Below are 16,364 nucleotides of genomic sequence, written 5' to 3'. Positions count from 1 at the left end.
TATCTCGGAGCTCTACAAATATACATCAGTTTAAAAAAATAAACATTTGTTTTAATAAATACATGAGAATTGTTTCAGTCTACAAAAGTGCACATTCATTTGCATTAAAACCATACTGTATAACCCACAGAGCTTATTGGCCACTGCCATTATTCTGTTATCCAGAATGCTCAGGACTCCAGATAACGGATCTTTCTGTAATTTGGATCTTTATACCTAAATTCTACTAGAAACTCAGTTAAATAAATGGAGTCTATGGGAGACAACCATTCCGTAATTCGGAACTTTCTGGATATCTGGTTTCCGGATCGCTCTATATATTCTCCTGACGAAGAGCCCTGTGCAGGCTCGAAACGTGGAGCCAAATAAAGAACCATTTTGTCGTTTTCTAAACAAATTCTGTGAGTGCCATTTTCTACATAGCTATACCTTTTTCTTAATGGCACCCGGGTTTCACCAAGGTTAACGGGTGTGCACCATTGCGTCCTCTATAAAATAAAAAAGGATATGTAAAGTCTCCCTTTGGTTGCATTGCATCCAGTTTTTTGCAGAGATCCCCATGATCTGTGAGCCAAGCATAAACCCAGAAATTTAGGTCACAGCTATCCAAGAAGAGAACTGGAAGTGACATAGGCGTGACTAAGTATCTCTGTATATTTTGTTGTCATACAATAGCACAGTCAAATTTTCTAAATGATCAACGATGTGGTTCCGAAGGTGTCTGGGGGTTAATGTAATGGGGTTAAATTTAGAAATATGACGAGGTGCATTCTGTTTTATTTCAATGCCCCTGCCTGTCACTTAAATATTTTGAACAAATACTTTAGAAACAAGTAACAAGGTATTTGCTAGATGAAAGAAAAAAAAACTATGTCCTAGAATAGGCAACCTGTGGCATTCAGTGCATTACAGAACCACAACCTACAGGACAAGAATCCATGGGGCAAATTCACTAACCTGCGGAGTTGCGATAGCGCAGGCTTCACCACACTTCGCCAGGGTGCCGCTAATTCACTAAAATCCGAAGTTACGCTCAGGGAGGCAAACTGTAGCATTAATTCGTCAAGGAAAGCGAAGTTACGCTAGCGATGCCTAATTTGCATACGGCGCCAAGTTAAAGTTCAATGGACGTATATGTAGCAGCAAATACATTACACTACACAAGCCTGGGAAAGCTTCATAAAATAAAATTAAGTTGTTATATTGCCCTATACATGAGCCCACTGTATAGTTTAGGTGCCATATGTTAGGAAATGAAGGGGGAAGGAGGGTACCCCCAAAAAAACTTATGATCTTTTTCAGCCTATCACCCTTAAAAAAGGAAAAGACGCCAGCGGTTTTTTGGGACTTAGAAAAAATGTAAGCTTTTTTTTGAAGCAATCACTATCTACTCTATTGCACTTCGCCTGGTCTGAGGTGGTGAAGGCAAGTCTGGCGCAAGAGGTAACGTTCAGTAAAATGTGCAAGTTAGTGAATTAGTGTAGTTACGTCCCTTTGGCATAGCGAAACTTCGTCTGGCGTAAGTGTGCGAAGTAGCGCTAGAGTAGGTCCACTTTGCTAGCGAATTTACGCCAGCACCCGTTAGTAAATCGGTGAAGTAACAAAATGACGTCACGCTGGCGAATTTGCGCTAGCGTTAGGCGCTTCACACTTTAGTGAATTTGCCCCCATGTCTTTTACAACCCTGGACAAACGTTGCATTGCTTATGAAAGCCCACCCTCCTGCACAAGTGTGACATCACTGTGATTGAATAAAATAATGCAGAAGTGACATACTTTCCACTTCTGTATTGTCACCCACAATTCTTTGGTTCTGTTTTCTTCCTGCAAAGCTTTGTTATTAAATACCCTAGACATTAGAATTGTTGCAACTTTTGTGCAGAAAATATTTTTGCTTCTGATTAGACTTGTAGTTAAAAAAATCTCCATAGCAGGTAAAAAAAATAGTCGGTGTGCCATGGCCAGCATGAGTGGAGATGTTTTTATAGAGAACCTTCTTCTGTAACAGTCCCATTTTTTGATTTCTCGAGCAGTTTTGGCCCAGTTAGGCCTATAACAAGAGCTCCTATTGGTGCTGTGATCAGAATTCCCAGGAAAGCAACAGTTAGCACATCCATCCCATAGTCTTCAAACTGTGTATTTCCTTGTGTTCTTGCTGTATCCAGGGCAACAGAACCTATAGCAGCCTGCAGAAGAACACCACAAATAAATAAACAATTAGGCGACTTTAGTAAGTTAACTACACTTGCACTGTCATATTACTAGAGAAACAACTTTTGTTCGAAGATTGAATATATGACATTTGTATCTCCTTTTTTGTCTCTCTGCTAGTATGCAAAGTGAAATAAGTGCTGTTAAATGGACAAAGCCATGCTCCTAAAGGAGTTAAAGGAATTATTCAGGATAAAAATAAAAACTGGGTAAATAGACTGCAGAATAAAAATGTTTCTAATATAGTTAGTTAGACAAAAATGTAATGTATAAAGGCTGGAGTGACTGGATGTCAAACATAATAGCCAGAACACTACTTCCTGCTTTTCAGCTGGTTTCCAGTTAATGATTACCAGGCAGTAACCAATCAGAGACTTGAGGGTGGGGGCACATGGGTCATAACTGTTGCTTTTGAATCTGAGCTGAATGCTGAGGATCAATTGCAGACTCACTGATCCGTTATGTCCCATGTGGCCCCTCTTAAAGGCAGGAAGTAGTGTTCTGGCTATTATGTTGGACACCCAGTCACTCCAGCCTTCATAGATTACATTTTTGGCTAACTAACTATATTAGAAACATTTTTTATTTTGCACAGCCTATTTAACCAGTTTTTATTTTTACACTGAACGGTTCCTTTAAGCATCCACCCCTTACATTTAGACCCTGGCCGAACCTTGAATTGCCCATAACGGCCCACCATAGAAATGATGGAAACTTTTATAACTACAACTACAGCATAAAGTGAAATAGTTCTTTAGTTAAGTTTGTGAAAAGTAGTAAATACCCTCATTAGGCTTCAATTGCTATTAGGAGTCCATTGCGGAGTTTAAAAAGATTTCCGACACCCCAAACTTTGGGGGTCAATTGAAAACCAAGTAAGAACGAAAAACTGAAGCTCACTGATGCCAACAAAACAAATGAATGTTATAAAAAGCTTGCAGAATGCTTCTAGCATTTTTACTAATTAGCTAATTTTACTAATTAGCTAAATGTATACTTTGGAAAGGGGTGGCCAAACTTTTGTTTTTAACTGTACCACACAAATTTGTTTTTGTACCAACATGCATACATGCCAGTGTTCTCCCAGGATGTTTTTGCTAGATGCATTGCCTGGCACTCCCCCCACATTACACGCTGTATTAAAATGCTCCTTTTAGAAGACAATAGGACACCATGTTTTATTTGCAGAACCACCCAGCCCTACAGTATTCTACAAAAACGTAATAGTTTAATAGGACGGGAGAGAAGGCTGCATTCATTCAAATAGGCCTTTTTTGTATTTGAAAAAATAGTGTCTAACAACTATGTTAGTATCTCCTAGTGGACATCGTTTATGCATTGTATCTTTCGTGTTGTAATTTTAGCTAAACATTACCTGTACTGTGGCTTTGGGCATCCATGCCAAAGAAATAAAGATCTTCTCCTTCAGGTTAAAACCACCAAAGCAAACCATTAAGAATGAGATGCATATTCGGATTATCAAGGCAATGAGCAGAGTGGCGATACACAACCCTGAAAATTATTTAGAGAGGACAGTTAGTAAGTAATACAGTGTGAACAACACAATATGAAGATACAATTGGAGCGTTACAAAAGCTTATATGAAAGACAGTGCCCCTGAAGAGACCCCGCTCCCATACCACACCAGTTTGCCATCACTATAATAGCCCACCTGATCACTGCAAACTCATCAGTCTTATGGAAGGTAATGGGATGACAAGGGGGATTTACAGGGTCTTTTGGGACGTGATAAAAATTGGGAACAATACGTGTCCTATTCAGAAAAAAACTGAGCTCCTCCTTGTGTGCAGGAAAAACTGGAAACCGATAATGGGGCAAATTCCCTAAGCAGCGACCGTTTCGCCCACTTTGCAACACTTCGCCAGGCGTAAATTCGCCATGACAACACTAATTCGCTCAAATGCGAAGTTGCGTCGAGCGCCCCGAACTTGTGCTAGTGTTACTTTGCCAAGCAAAGCGAAGTTGCGCTAGCGTTGGCTGATTTGCATACAGCGGGAGGTGAAAGTTGAATGGACGTATATGTTGCAGCAAATACATTACATTACACAAGGCCAGGGAACCTTAATAAAATAAAGTTGTTATATTGCCCTACACATGAGCACAGTGTATAGTTTATGTGCCTTATGTTAGGAAATGTAGGGGGGAAGCCGGGTACCCAAAAACATTTTTACTGTCTTCGCAGGCTATCACCCTGAAAAAAGGAAAAGACGCCAGCGATTTTTGGGACATAGAAAATTTTTTGCTATCGTTAGTCACTTCGCCCTTTAGGGAATCTGCCCATAAGAGAAGGAGAGAATCCTAAACAAGAAAGCTCTATTAGTTCCTAAGAAAAGAACTACTAGGTGTAATAGAGGCCCTTGTGTTGTAACTAAATATATAGTGGGGCATGTTGGAAAATGTTTAATATCATTAAGAAACACTGGCACATTCTTCTGGAAGATAAAGTTTTAGATAAGAAACCAAATATTATTTTTAAGAAAGCTCCTACGCTGAAAGATATGATAGCTCCAAGTCAAATGAAAAGTGAAGAGGAAAAGTACAAAAAATTTTCTAATTTAAAAGTATGTTCCCTTGTGGTCGCTGTTTCAAGATGTGATCTGGTTACTAAATGTAAATACTATGGATTCTAAGAAATATTTTAAAAATATTATGCAATTGTCAGTCAACACGTTATTTATTTGATCTAATGTACATGTAAATTGCAATACATAGGGAAAACTGTATGCCTTTTATAAACTAGAACTGGTGAGCATTGAAAAATATATATAGGGTGAGATGGGCTAAGAGGAGCCAATGAGCAATTACAAGCAACGTGAAGCCTTTGCAAATCAGAAGGTATTTACTTGTCTCATGTCATACACATAGCACTGCCTAAATACAAAAATGAGAGTTTTAATTCTGAGAGATTTAATTCTTTAAAACAATCTCAACTCTCTCCTCTGTTATGGGATCGGCACCACTCTGTGAGATACAGGCTGCCAAATAAGGAAGTTCAGGAGCGAATCTGCACTGCGCATGACTTCTCTCTCCTGCTTCATTTGCTTATCTTCAAATCCGTTGGCTGGCAAAATTCAGCCAATTGGATCAAAGATATGCAAATGAAGCAGTGTTGAATTAGCACTATTGTCCAAAAGGTGAACCTCGCCTGTAAGCATGGGGGGTATACAGGAAAGTTAGGAATGTGACTTCCTGTTAATATCTGCTTGATCAAGCCCAAAAGCCAAACATGTCCCAGTGGTCATTATAGAGCACTCATTTTATTCTAGCAAGTGAACGTTTGAAGTAATTCAAACCTTCCATAAGACTGGGCATACATAAGGGCATACAGGCACAAAATAGAAAGGAAAGGGGCAGACAAGGTATGAAATAGGGGTACATAATAGGGGCACACAGGGTAAGAGAGAGAGGGAGGAAATAGGAGAGTGGACTGGGCCAATAAGTTTTGGGCAGGCTGGGCCGATTCAGCTTGGGAGCAGGCTTGGTTGGATTGGGGGCAGGCAGGGCCTATCAAGGTTGGAGGAAAGCTGGGCCTATGAGAGTTGGGGGATAGGCTGGCTTATCAGAGTTGGGGGTGGGCTCTCAAAGTTGGGGGCAGACCAGGCAGCATCATGTGCTGAGGGAAATATTATCTGTGCTGCCCTGTGGTGCGGGGCCCCCAGAGGTGCGGGGCCCTATTGGGCCCAATTGGTCCAATAGGCCTAACGCCGGCCCTGGCCGAAAGAAATGAGGAGCAGACGGTGAGAGAGACCAGGGATGTGTTCGCTGGAGATCTGCTACTACACAATCCATATTGACTTTGGTGAGAGCACATTCCAGAAGTGGGGGATCCCCCGAGTCGATACCTAACCTAGACTGTTTACTAAAGGACCCAGTCTCACAAGTGACTCCATTATCACTAAGGCACCTGGGAATATAAACTATTTTGAGCACTACTTGCACAAAACTGTTTAATTAAGGAAAATACCAAAACAGTCATTTTTTAAGACTGATTGGAGTTTAAGATCATCTGTCTGCTTGACGAATTGGGATGGACTATACACTGATTTAATAATATCAATGAATTTTGTTATCGATACGAGTGCTTCTATTTGATTTGGATTCATTTTTGTGCTTAATTTGGCCGAACAAATTTTAATATTTATTCAGTTGATTTATTAATTGTAAAGGGGGCAATAAAAAGTGAGGAGGGCAGTGACATCAAAGGAGTGCAGAATGGAAAGTGAAAGTAATTGACTGCCCTGCTCAATGCCTCAGGCATAGAGGAAGGGCAGGCAATTTATGATTGACAGCTTAGATCAGGGGTGCCCAAAGGTAGATTGGGATCTACCATTAGACCTTTAGCTGGTGATCAGTAGATCTCAAGTCAAAGTTACTCTCCTGTTTTCCCATGAATCAGTATCTAAGTAATATTTTCCATGAAACAGAATGCTAACAATGTTTTTATGGATGCAGATCATAATCACTAAAAGTAGACCCTGCATTAGTAAAGTGTGGGCACTCCTGGCTTAGATATTAATACACCTTTATAACAGGTACAGATGTTTCAATGAAAAAAAGAAAGTGGGATTCATGTTTAATTTGCAAAGGACTTCATTATACAGCTTTTTATGTGTGGGTGACAGGTCCACTTTAAAGGGATACTGTCATGGGAAAACATGTTTTTTTTTTTTTTCAAATGGCATCAGTAATAATGCTGCTCGAGCAGACTTCTACACTGAAATCTGTTTTTCAAAAGAGCAAACAGTGTTTTTTATATTTAATTTTGGAATCGGACATGGGGCTAGACATATACTGTATCAGTTTCCCAGTTGCCCCCAGTCATGCGACTTGTGCTCTGATAAACTTCAGTCACTCTTTACTGCTGCACTGCAAATTGGACAGAAATCACCCCCTCCCTTCTCCCCCCCCCTCAGCAGCCCTTCAGCAGAACAATGGGAAGGTAACCATATACCAGCTCCCTGTTACAGTACTCAATAGTAAAAATCCATGTCCCACTGAGACACCTTCAGAGTAGGAGAAACAATAGCCAGTGAGAAAGCAGTTCCATCCTGAAGTGTTGGCTCTTTCTGAAAGCACACGACCAGGCAAGATTACCTGAGATGGCTGCCTACACACCAATATTACAACTAAACATAAAATACACTTGTTGGGTTAGGAATGAAATGTTATATGGTAGAGTGAATTATTTGCAGTGTAAACAGTGTAATTTAGAAATAAATACTACACCATAAAAATCATGACAGAATCCCTTTAAGAAGAATAAAAGCATTTGTACAGAAATAATGGAGGAAGCAGTCAAGTATGGAAAGGTGGGGACAAAAGGGAATTGGCTGGGTGCAATTTATGTAATGTAACTATAGAAAATATAAATTGGAATGGGATTTGCAAAAACCTTCAAAGTACTGGTTTAAGTATAAAAAGTGAAAAAAAGTTTACCATACAAATGTCCACAAAATTCCTGTGTTTTATGTGTTTTATGCCATAAGGCACTTTTTAATGCAGCCAAGCAATAGAAGAACATGGCAAGGGATGACAGAGCTGAACTGATTTATTTCTGTAGAGCTGAACATTGTGTTCATTTAGAAGTGTTCCCTTTTTAAGTTTTATTAACCATCCGTGTCCAGCATTTACAATCCTGTTCTTAATCTGAATTAATGAATACATTAAACATGGAGCTTCTGCTTTTTATCATATATATGCTATATGTTCTAGAGGGCTTAAAACAGGAAGTTGCCACTGTGCAAAGACCATAAATGGGCATGGTTAAAGGAGAACTAAACCCTAAAAATCAATATGGTTAAAATTGTATATTTTACATATTTAACTTATTGCACAAGACTAAAGTTTTAGCCTCTGAATAGCAGCAATGATACACAATTTCAAACTTCACAGGGGGGTCACCATCTTGGAAAACGTCTGCGACACTCACATGCTCAGTGGGCTCTGAGCAGCTGTTGAGAAGCTAAGCTTAGGGGTTGTGGCAAATTATCCAGCAGAAAATGGTTGGTCTGTAATATAAACTGATGCTACAGGGCTGATTATTACATTCTGATGCTAGTTGCTGGTTTCTATGCTGACATGTAGTAATTATCCATATTGCGTACTAATCATCCATATATTGTGACATTTATATTCTATGTGTACTGTATATTGTGAGTCGGAACCTAAGCTCAGTGAGTGACAGCAGCACAGAGCATGTGCAGTGAATCAGCAGAAAAGAAGATGGGGAGATACTGGGGCATCTTTGGAGAGACAGATCTTTACTGCTAAAGGGCTGTCGTTTCCTTGGGCTGATACAGAAGCCCAAAACATCACGTACAACATTTTTATCCTACTTTTGTTAGGCTTTAGTTTTCCTTTAAGGATGGAATAGTAAAAGAAATAAGCTTGCACTATGTAATATTTTCATATAACATTATGTGAACATCCCCCCACGTAGCTAAGACAATATAGTGCCTTACCATGACATTTACATAACCCTCAATGAACATAATAAAATTGCAGCTTAAAAATTGATTTTTTTTTGTTTTCTGGGTCCCTGAACATCAGAATCCGAAAGAGACATTATAGGAATGCTGAAACAATCTAAAACTGTAAAGGACAAAAACTGCTGACCAATGGAGAGTTTAAAATGTAATGTATTGTATTATTGCCCATTGTATTCTTCATAATTTATCTGCTGTGGCTACACAGCAGCTTATTTATAAAAAACTATAGTAGTGGTTCTAAAAGTTTTAAGAGTGCACTTTCATTTTATGTGGTTACTGTTCCTTTAAAGGTGACAGCCTTAAACTCAGGTTTCTTACAGTTATGTAATAATGCGATCTCCAATGTGGATTGGCATGCATGGTTTCTTAGGTTATGGAACTTCAAAGAACATTACTTCAGTGCAATATGCCTCCTGACTTTGACTTACCAACAGTCGCAGGTTTCAGTGATGCAACAGATATTTCTGCTCCAATCAAACCAAAAAGCAATGGCTGGAAGATATCCCAAAAGACAGATATAACGTCTTCAACCACAGTCTGCAAATAAAGCAAACCGTGAGATTTCCATATATTTTTTGAGTAGCTTAGAATTGCTGTTCTGAGCTTGATACAAGAAAATACATGATTCATAATACCATTATCTACTGTACCTTCCTCCAGCCACTGCAGGCCCTACACTGCAGGGTTTGTTTGTATGTAGTCATTACAATGTGCGGGTATAGCATCTGTTGCATGTATAGATATACCTCTCTACCAGGCCCAGACTGGCAATCTGTGGGTTCTGGCAAAAGCCAGAGGAGCTGCTATAAGGTCCCATAGAACGTCAGTATTTAGTGAGCTGGTGGGGGCTGTTTGGGCCTCTATGTGGGCTGATTGGGCCTCTGTGTACCTAAATTGCCAGGGCCTATTTTAAATCTCAGTCCGGACCTGCTCTCTGTCACATACTTAAAGAATGGGGTTTTAAAATGTAATAACTACCCATCAATAAGCCATGCAAGTAACTCAGGGTGAACCAATAATGAGCAGACTCAGTGGCTACTTGGGATCTTAGGGGTACAGGTGGCTGTGGCAGCCACCTAATGATTTATTGCACTAAAGATGTGCAGGGTTTTTATTTTTGTAATTTTATTTACAACACCTTAATTTCTAGAATTCCACACAAGTCAAAGACATACAAAGGATTTATTGCAGATTCTATGAGTAGCCAGTGTATTGTCTAGTTAGGCTGGATACATGCAATGTCCCTTGTCCTCAACAACCATTTTCATATTACAACATTTCTGTTTCCATTTACCTTATCAGTCGACCACCCAATTCCAGCAAGAAAAGCCATAACAAGTGTGCACAGTCCTCCTGACCCTGGGAAGCCAAAATACAAGCTGCCAAAGACAGCAAATACTGACAGCGCCAAAACAAGATAAGATCTCTTGCTTTTTAGATTTTCCTAGGAGAAAAAAAAATCAAAACAACAAAATAACAGATTCATCCGCACTGATGCAATTCTCCCAACAGGTCTCCATAGGCCCCCATTGTATTATCTATTATTATATTATAATACACAAAAGCCATGAAGATCTTGTAAATTATATCCTTATAAACGGAGAGTTCTGATGTCATCAGTTATAAACGGTGAGTTCTGATGTCATTTCTGTCGGCCTCGTGTTTTTATATGGTCATGAAACTCTTCTGTAGTAGGAAATCATTTTCCAATAAATTATCTTGACAATGGAAATGTAAATATGACATGTCCTCTTATCACATGAATATTTAGAATTCCACACTGATACTATATACTCCTGCTGCAAAAAAAGTAATGCAATAATAAAGTTAGCTCTCTGCAGTTCATATTACTGTGTAAAATATTGTTTATAAAGTGAATAGTCACTGCCGTGGATATAAAGTGGTGCTTGAATGTTTGTGCACCCTTTACAATATTCTATATTTATATAAAATTATGTGACCTAAAACATCTTCTGATGTTCAAACAAGTCCTAAAAGTAGATTCACTTACTTTCGCTCAGTATTTGGTGTGACCCCCTTGTGCAGCTATAACTGCAACTGAACTTTGCAGTAACTGTTGGTCAGTCCTGCACATCGATTTGGAAGAATTTTAGCCCATTCCTCAATACAGAACAGCTTCAGCTCTTGGATGTGGGTTTCCTCACATGAACCGCTCACTTTAGTTCTTTCCACAACATTTCAATTGGATTAAGGTCAGGACTTTGATCATTCCAGAACATTCACGATAATCTTCCTTAACAATTATTTGGTAGAACAACTTGTGTGTTTAGGATTGTTTTCTTGCTGTATGACCCATTGTCTCGAGATTCAGTTCACAGAGAGATGTCTTGATATTTTCCTTTGGTATTCTGTGGTATAGTTCAAAATTTACTGTTCCATCAATGATGGAACCCAGATGCAGCAAAACAGTCCCAAACCAGAACACACCCACCGCCATGTTTCACATATGGGATAAGGTTCTTATGTTGGAATGCGGTATTTTGTTCCCCTCCAAGCGTAATGCTCCTCATTTATGCCAAAAAGTTATATTTTGGCTTCACCAGTCCATAAAACATTCTTCCAGTATCCTTCTGGTTTGTCCACATGATCTTTAGCAAACTGTAGACAGTCCGCAATATTTCTCAGGGAGAGCAGTAGCTTTCTCCTTGCTACCCTGCCATACACACCATTGCTGATCAGTGTTCTCCTGATGGTGAACACTGGGTTGCTTTGTAACCTCTCTGACTATTAGACGTCTTGCAGTTGGGAGTTATCTTTGATGTTCGACCACTACTGGGTAGGTTAACAACGGGACTTGAATTTCCTTTATATGTACACAATCTGTCTGACTATTGATTGGTGGAGTCCAAACTCTTTAGAGATAGTCTTGTAATCTTTTCCAGCTTTACGGGCATCAAAAACGCTTTTTAGGAGGTCCTCAGACACCTCCTTTGCTCGAGCCATGATACTTATCCACAAATGTGTATTATGTGTGATCAGGCTTTGCTGGATCCCCGTTCTTTAAATAAAACAGGGTCTCTCACTTACACCTGATTGCCATGTTATTGACTGAAAACACCAGACCGATTTTCCCAAGGCTTCACTTACTTTTGCCACATCTAGAAATGTTATTGGATATTTTTTTTCAATAAATACACAACCAAATATAATCATTTTTGTTTCATTTATTTACCTAGGTTTTCTTTATGTACTTTTAGGACTTATTTGAAAATCAGATGAAGTTTTAGGTCACATTCATACAGGGGGGGGACAGTTGTCCCGGGCCCTGTGGGTTTTTGTGGGTTAGGGAGGCCTGGCCGTTCCACATTAACTTGTTCAGCAATGCCACCCTGCTGTCAGAGAGCTGAAGGAAAGGAGGACAGGCGCTCACACGCCGGCATCATCTTCATGCTAGCAGCTTTTCTTTACTGAAGTCACTGAAGTCTAAGTGCTGGTAAAGCTGCATGGGAATTGGATAGGCTGGAGGAGAAGTTCAAACTTGACCCATCCAAACCCTGTGCAGCTGTACCAGGACTTTGACTTCCTTAGGACCTTTTCAATTGGCAGTACTTAAAGAGGCACCTAAGCTCTCACACGCCCTTCGAAGTCTGTATTTTCCTGACAGCACTGGGGGAACCCAGGCCACCATTGTTTTTTTTTTTTTTTTTAACTTGCGGGCAGGGGGGGGGGCTGGCCACCAATGTTTTTTTTTTTAACTTGTAGGAGGAGTCTTGGCCACCAATTAACTTTTTTTTTTTTTAACTGAGGCAAATTGGAGAGGCTTCAACTAAAAGGTTGAACTTGTGGGGGGTGGGCTGGCCACCAATTATTGTTTTTTAAACTGTTATGGGGACTGGCCACCAATGTTTTTTTATTTATTATTTGTGTAGGGGACTAAGACCACTAGTGTATTTGACGATTAATTAAACCAACTTACTCCTATTTGCACATTAGAAATGCAGGCAAATTATAAAATGAAGTGCAATTTAGGTTACAGTAGGTACCTGCTTAAAGAGTCTACCATGAAGTGGTGGCAGGCTTTATAATCCTTTTGCCAAAAATGTTCATGTCTGTGTGGCTTTTTTACTATGGGGTAGGAGGGGTCTGGTTTGGAGCCTGGGGGACCCAGAAAAATGTGTTGTACAGGGGCCCTGTGATTTCAGATGGCAGCCCTGCATTAATATAAAAATACAGAAAACTTTAAAGGGTTCACAAAGTTTCAAGCACCACTACATTAGTACATTCCGCTGCTTCAGAAATACCTACCTCCCATGACCACCCTGCTCTACTACTGCCACCCTAGGCACTGTTTAATGCTAGGAGAGGATTTGTAAAAATGTGGTACAAATGTAATCATGCATTGCCTCAGGGACATTTCTAATGCTATATTGTCTGTGGCAGCCAACCCTTGTGTTTACTTTTCCGTGCTCACATCCCTGGTGCAGAGACCAAAATAGCACTCACTGCACTAGAAGAGAAAACATTTCAGTTAAAAATAAAAAGGAATTTTGGCTTTTTGCTCCACCTTGTAAAGTGTTGCCTGCTGCAAGGTTCTCTCCTTTCCTCAGCAGGTGCAGCAATGCTTTGCCTAGCAACGTGCAGTCTCCAGTAAATCATATTAAACCTTGAGACCCTGAATAATAATAAATATGGAAAACCTAGAATGTATGTCATCTTGCATTTACTTTTTAATTTTTTATAAATTAGGTGTTGCAACCAGTAGTAACATTGCTATTAGTCTGTAGTCAAGATGTGCGGCCTGGTCTGAAACCTGAGGGTTCTGGCCAAAAACTGTCCTGCACAAAGTGCAGGTTAAACTTCACAGCCACAGCTCACATGACTTTGTGTGCTGGGCCTGGACTCCTTCCTTGTTAGTGGTAAAACTGTTGTCCTTGTGAAATAATCTTTCATGTCAACTAAGGTTTTGGCCACACGAGCAGATTCTGGGAGATTAGTCGCCAGGCGACAAATCTCCTCTTCTTCGCGGTGAGTTATCTCCCCGATCTGCCTTCCGCCGGCTAAAATGTAAATCGCCTGGGGGCAAGCACACTGAACAATTTGTTTTCTGAAGCCGCCTGAAATTGTCTCACGAGGAAACTTCGGCTGACTTCAGAAAATGAATCGCTCCGTGTGCCTGCCCCCAGGCAATTTACATTTTGGCTGGCGGAAGGCAAAGAAGAGGAGACTTGTTGCCTGGCGACTAATCTCTCCGAATCTGCCAGTGTGGCCGGACCCTAAGAGGCGGGGATGGGCTCAGGTCAGGTTCATGCAGAAAATTCCCTTTTCAACCTAAGGCCAGGTCAGACCTTGGGTAGAGAAGAGATAGGTTTGGGTTGGAATATTTCCGACCGACAAATTACTAGTCTGGAGTTTTTTCGTTTTTTTTTTTAAATTAACTGCTATCTTGTTGTTACGCTAGCAAAATCATTTAGAAAAAAAAAACCCAGTTATCAATACTGTACACATTTTCTATTACAGTGAGGATGAGGCAGAAAGGAACTAATTAAATAAAACACACACCCCAAAAATAAAAACCCAAGTAAAAAGTTTCACAGACTGCTACTATGGTTGCCTCTTGTGCAGCCATGTAGAATCTATCTATAGTAATTGCTTCTTACCTGGTCCTTGCTTGGGAAATAATGAAGAAAAAATCCAAAAAGAAGCCCAGCTGCTATGCCAACCACCACTTCCAATACACCCCTCACAATGGTGTTAATGGTGGAGCCTAAGCATAGAAAGTGAGAACAAAGATCAGTTAAATAGCTTTGTAATGCATTAACACAAATTATATTACAAGTACAGAAGGCTTTAACACTGTGTTGTGCAGAGATAAGTAGCACCTTTTTTTTCCTCACTGTGCAATGGACCCTCTACCAACTGTTGTACCAATAGGCAGTTTTATATATTCCTCTACAAAAGTTTACTTGATCTCAATCCTATCTGTGGTTTTATATGCAAAAAATTGAAATGCTCAAAGTAGAAAGAAAATGCAATATATGTATGGGATACTTTATCCAGAAACCAGTTATCCAGAAAGCTCCATCTTATGGGAAAGCCCATAAAGTAAATTTTAAGCAAATAATTAGGATTTATAAAACAGATTTCTCCATAAATCATGAAACAATACTATGAACTTTATGGTAACTAAGATGCAAGAATTCATATTGGTGGCAAAACAATCCTATTGGGATTGTTTAATGTTTACAGGATTTTTAGCAAATTTAAGGTATCGAGATCCAAATTAAAGGGGTCGTTCACCTTCCAAACACTTTTTTTTTTCAGTTCAGTTGCTTTCAAATTACTCATCAGAAATAAATGCTTTTTTCAATTGTTTTCCATTTTTTTATTGTTTTTTCCAAAATTTAAGTTTAAAGTTCTTGTCTGGTGTTTCGGTCTGGCAGCTCAGTGATTCAGGAACATTCTGAACTGTTACAATTGGATAAATTTAGTGGCTACATGAGTTGATACATTTCTCAGTAGTATCTTTTAAATGTTAGCAACAATGTATCAATCTTTAATGAAACTCAAGGACAAAGTTAAGAAACGCATCAACTGTGAAAAATATTGCACCAATAGGCAGTTTTATATATTCCTCTACAAAAGTTTACTTGATCTCAATCCTATCTGTGGGTTTGTATGCAAAAAAAACTGAAATACTCAAAGTAGAAAGAAAATGCAATATATGTATGGGATACTTTATCCAGAAACCAGTTATCCAGAAAGCTCCATATTATGGACATTTGAAAACATGTTGGTATAGTAAGTTCAATATAAAAATACAGCCTTTCTAGCCATTTACCTTTTTGGTTATAACTTTAAAATAATTAATGAAAGAGGCCCAACACAGAAAATAATGCAATTGACCATTTTATTCTGCTAGGAAGCAGTGGGCTTGTGCTAATAGTAGCCATTGTGAGGAACTTACCTGAGGAGAAAGCCATGCCCAAACAAGTATTGAAGCCAGTGATTGCTAGGACATCATCAAAGCTTCCGGCTGCCATGAGCAGGGTTGGGACACCTTTATCTACCCCAAATCCTTGTTTTTGTAATATTAACATAGAAGGGACAACAACAGCAGGGGATACCGCTCCCAAGACAAAACTAAATATCAAAGGAAAATTTAGAATAGTTAAAATTCATCAAACACATCACTAAAAATGCAAAATTTTCCGATAAAGAAATCTAGGGCCAATGACACATATGATGTTTTTCCACCTGCTTTATACACCACTCTGTCAACTAACATCAGTAATTAAAGTGCTGCACAGTATATTACTAATATATAAAGGATGATTAACAATATACACAAATAAAGCATAGCTACCAAGTTGGGACTAAAAAGTAGTAATATGCATTTTTATATTAACACTATGGTAAATTTATTTACCTTTATAAGGTTTGATGCTCCTGTCATCCTTAACTGTTATCTTGCCATACTTTGGTACTGTTTTCCAAAGTTAATATCATTTTAATTTTTTACTAAGGGGCAGATTTATCAAGGGTCGATTTTCGAAGTGAAAAAACTTCAAAATTCAACCATCGAATAGGTGTAGTACTATAGTCGAAGGTTTTTCCGCTAAATTTAAATCGTACGATCGTACTATGAAATCCTTCTAAACGATCGTATGATTTTACAAAAAAAAA

At 39.1% G+C, this 16,364-nt stretch overlaps 1 protein-coding gene across 2 annotated transcripts in view; it reads right to left on the bottom strand.

The window, feature by feature from the left end:
* Nucleotides 1-1,709: 1,709 nt before the first annotated feature.
* Nucleotides 1,710-16,364, bottom strand: part of slc9b2.S (solute carrier family 9 member B2 S homeolog) — a 44,287-nt gene continuing 29,632 nt past the window's right edge. For both annotated transcript variants that reach the window (XM_041579670.1, XM_018243389.2), the window contains 6 exons: nucleotides 15,646-15,821; nucleotides 14,339-14,445; nucleotides 10,015-10,164; nucleotides 9,149-9,257; nucleotides 3,587-3,723; nucleotides 1,710-2,186 (listed from right to left, as the gene is read on the bottom strand). In XM_041579670.1, coding sequence (XP_041435604.1) covers nucleotides 1,983-2,186; nucleotides 3,587-3,723; nucleotides 9,149-9,257; nucleotides 10,015-10,164; nucleotides 14,339-14,445; nucleotides 15,646-15,821 — 883 coding nt within the window. In that variant the 3' untranslated portion in view covers nucleotides 1,710-1,982. The remainder of the gene's footprint in view (nucleotides 2,187-3,586; nucleotides 3,724-9,148; nucleotides 9,258-10,014; nucleotides 10,165-14,338; nucleotides 14,446-15,645; nucleotides 15,822-16,364) is intronic.

This window comes from Xenopus laevis, chromosome 1S (genome assembly GCF_017654675.1).
Source record: "Xenopus laevis strain J_2021 chromosome 1S, Xenopus_laevis_v10.1, whole genome shotgun sequence".
NCBI classification, from domain to species: Eukaryota; Metazoa; Chordata; class Amphibia; order Anura; family Pipidae; genus Xenopus; species Xenopus laevis.
This window is presented reverse-complemented; position numbering and strand designations above follow the sequence as displayed.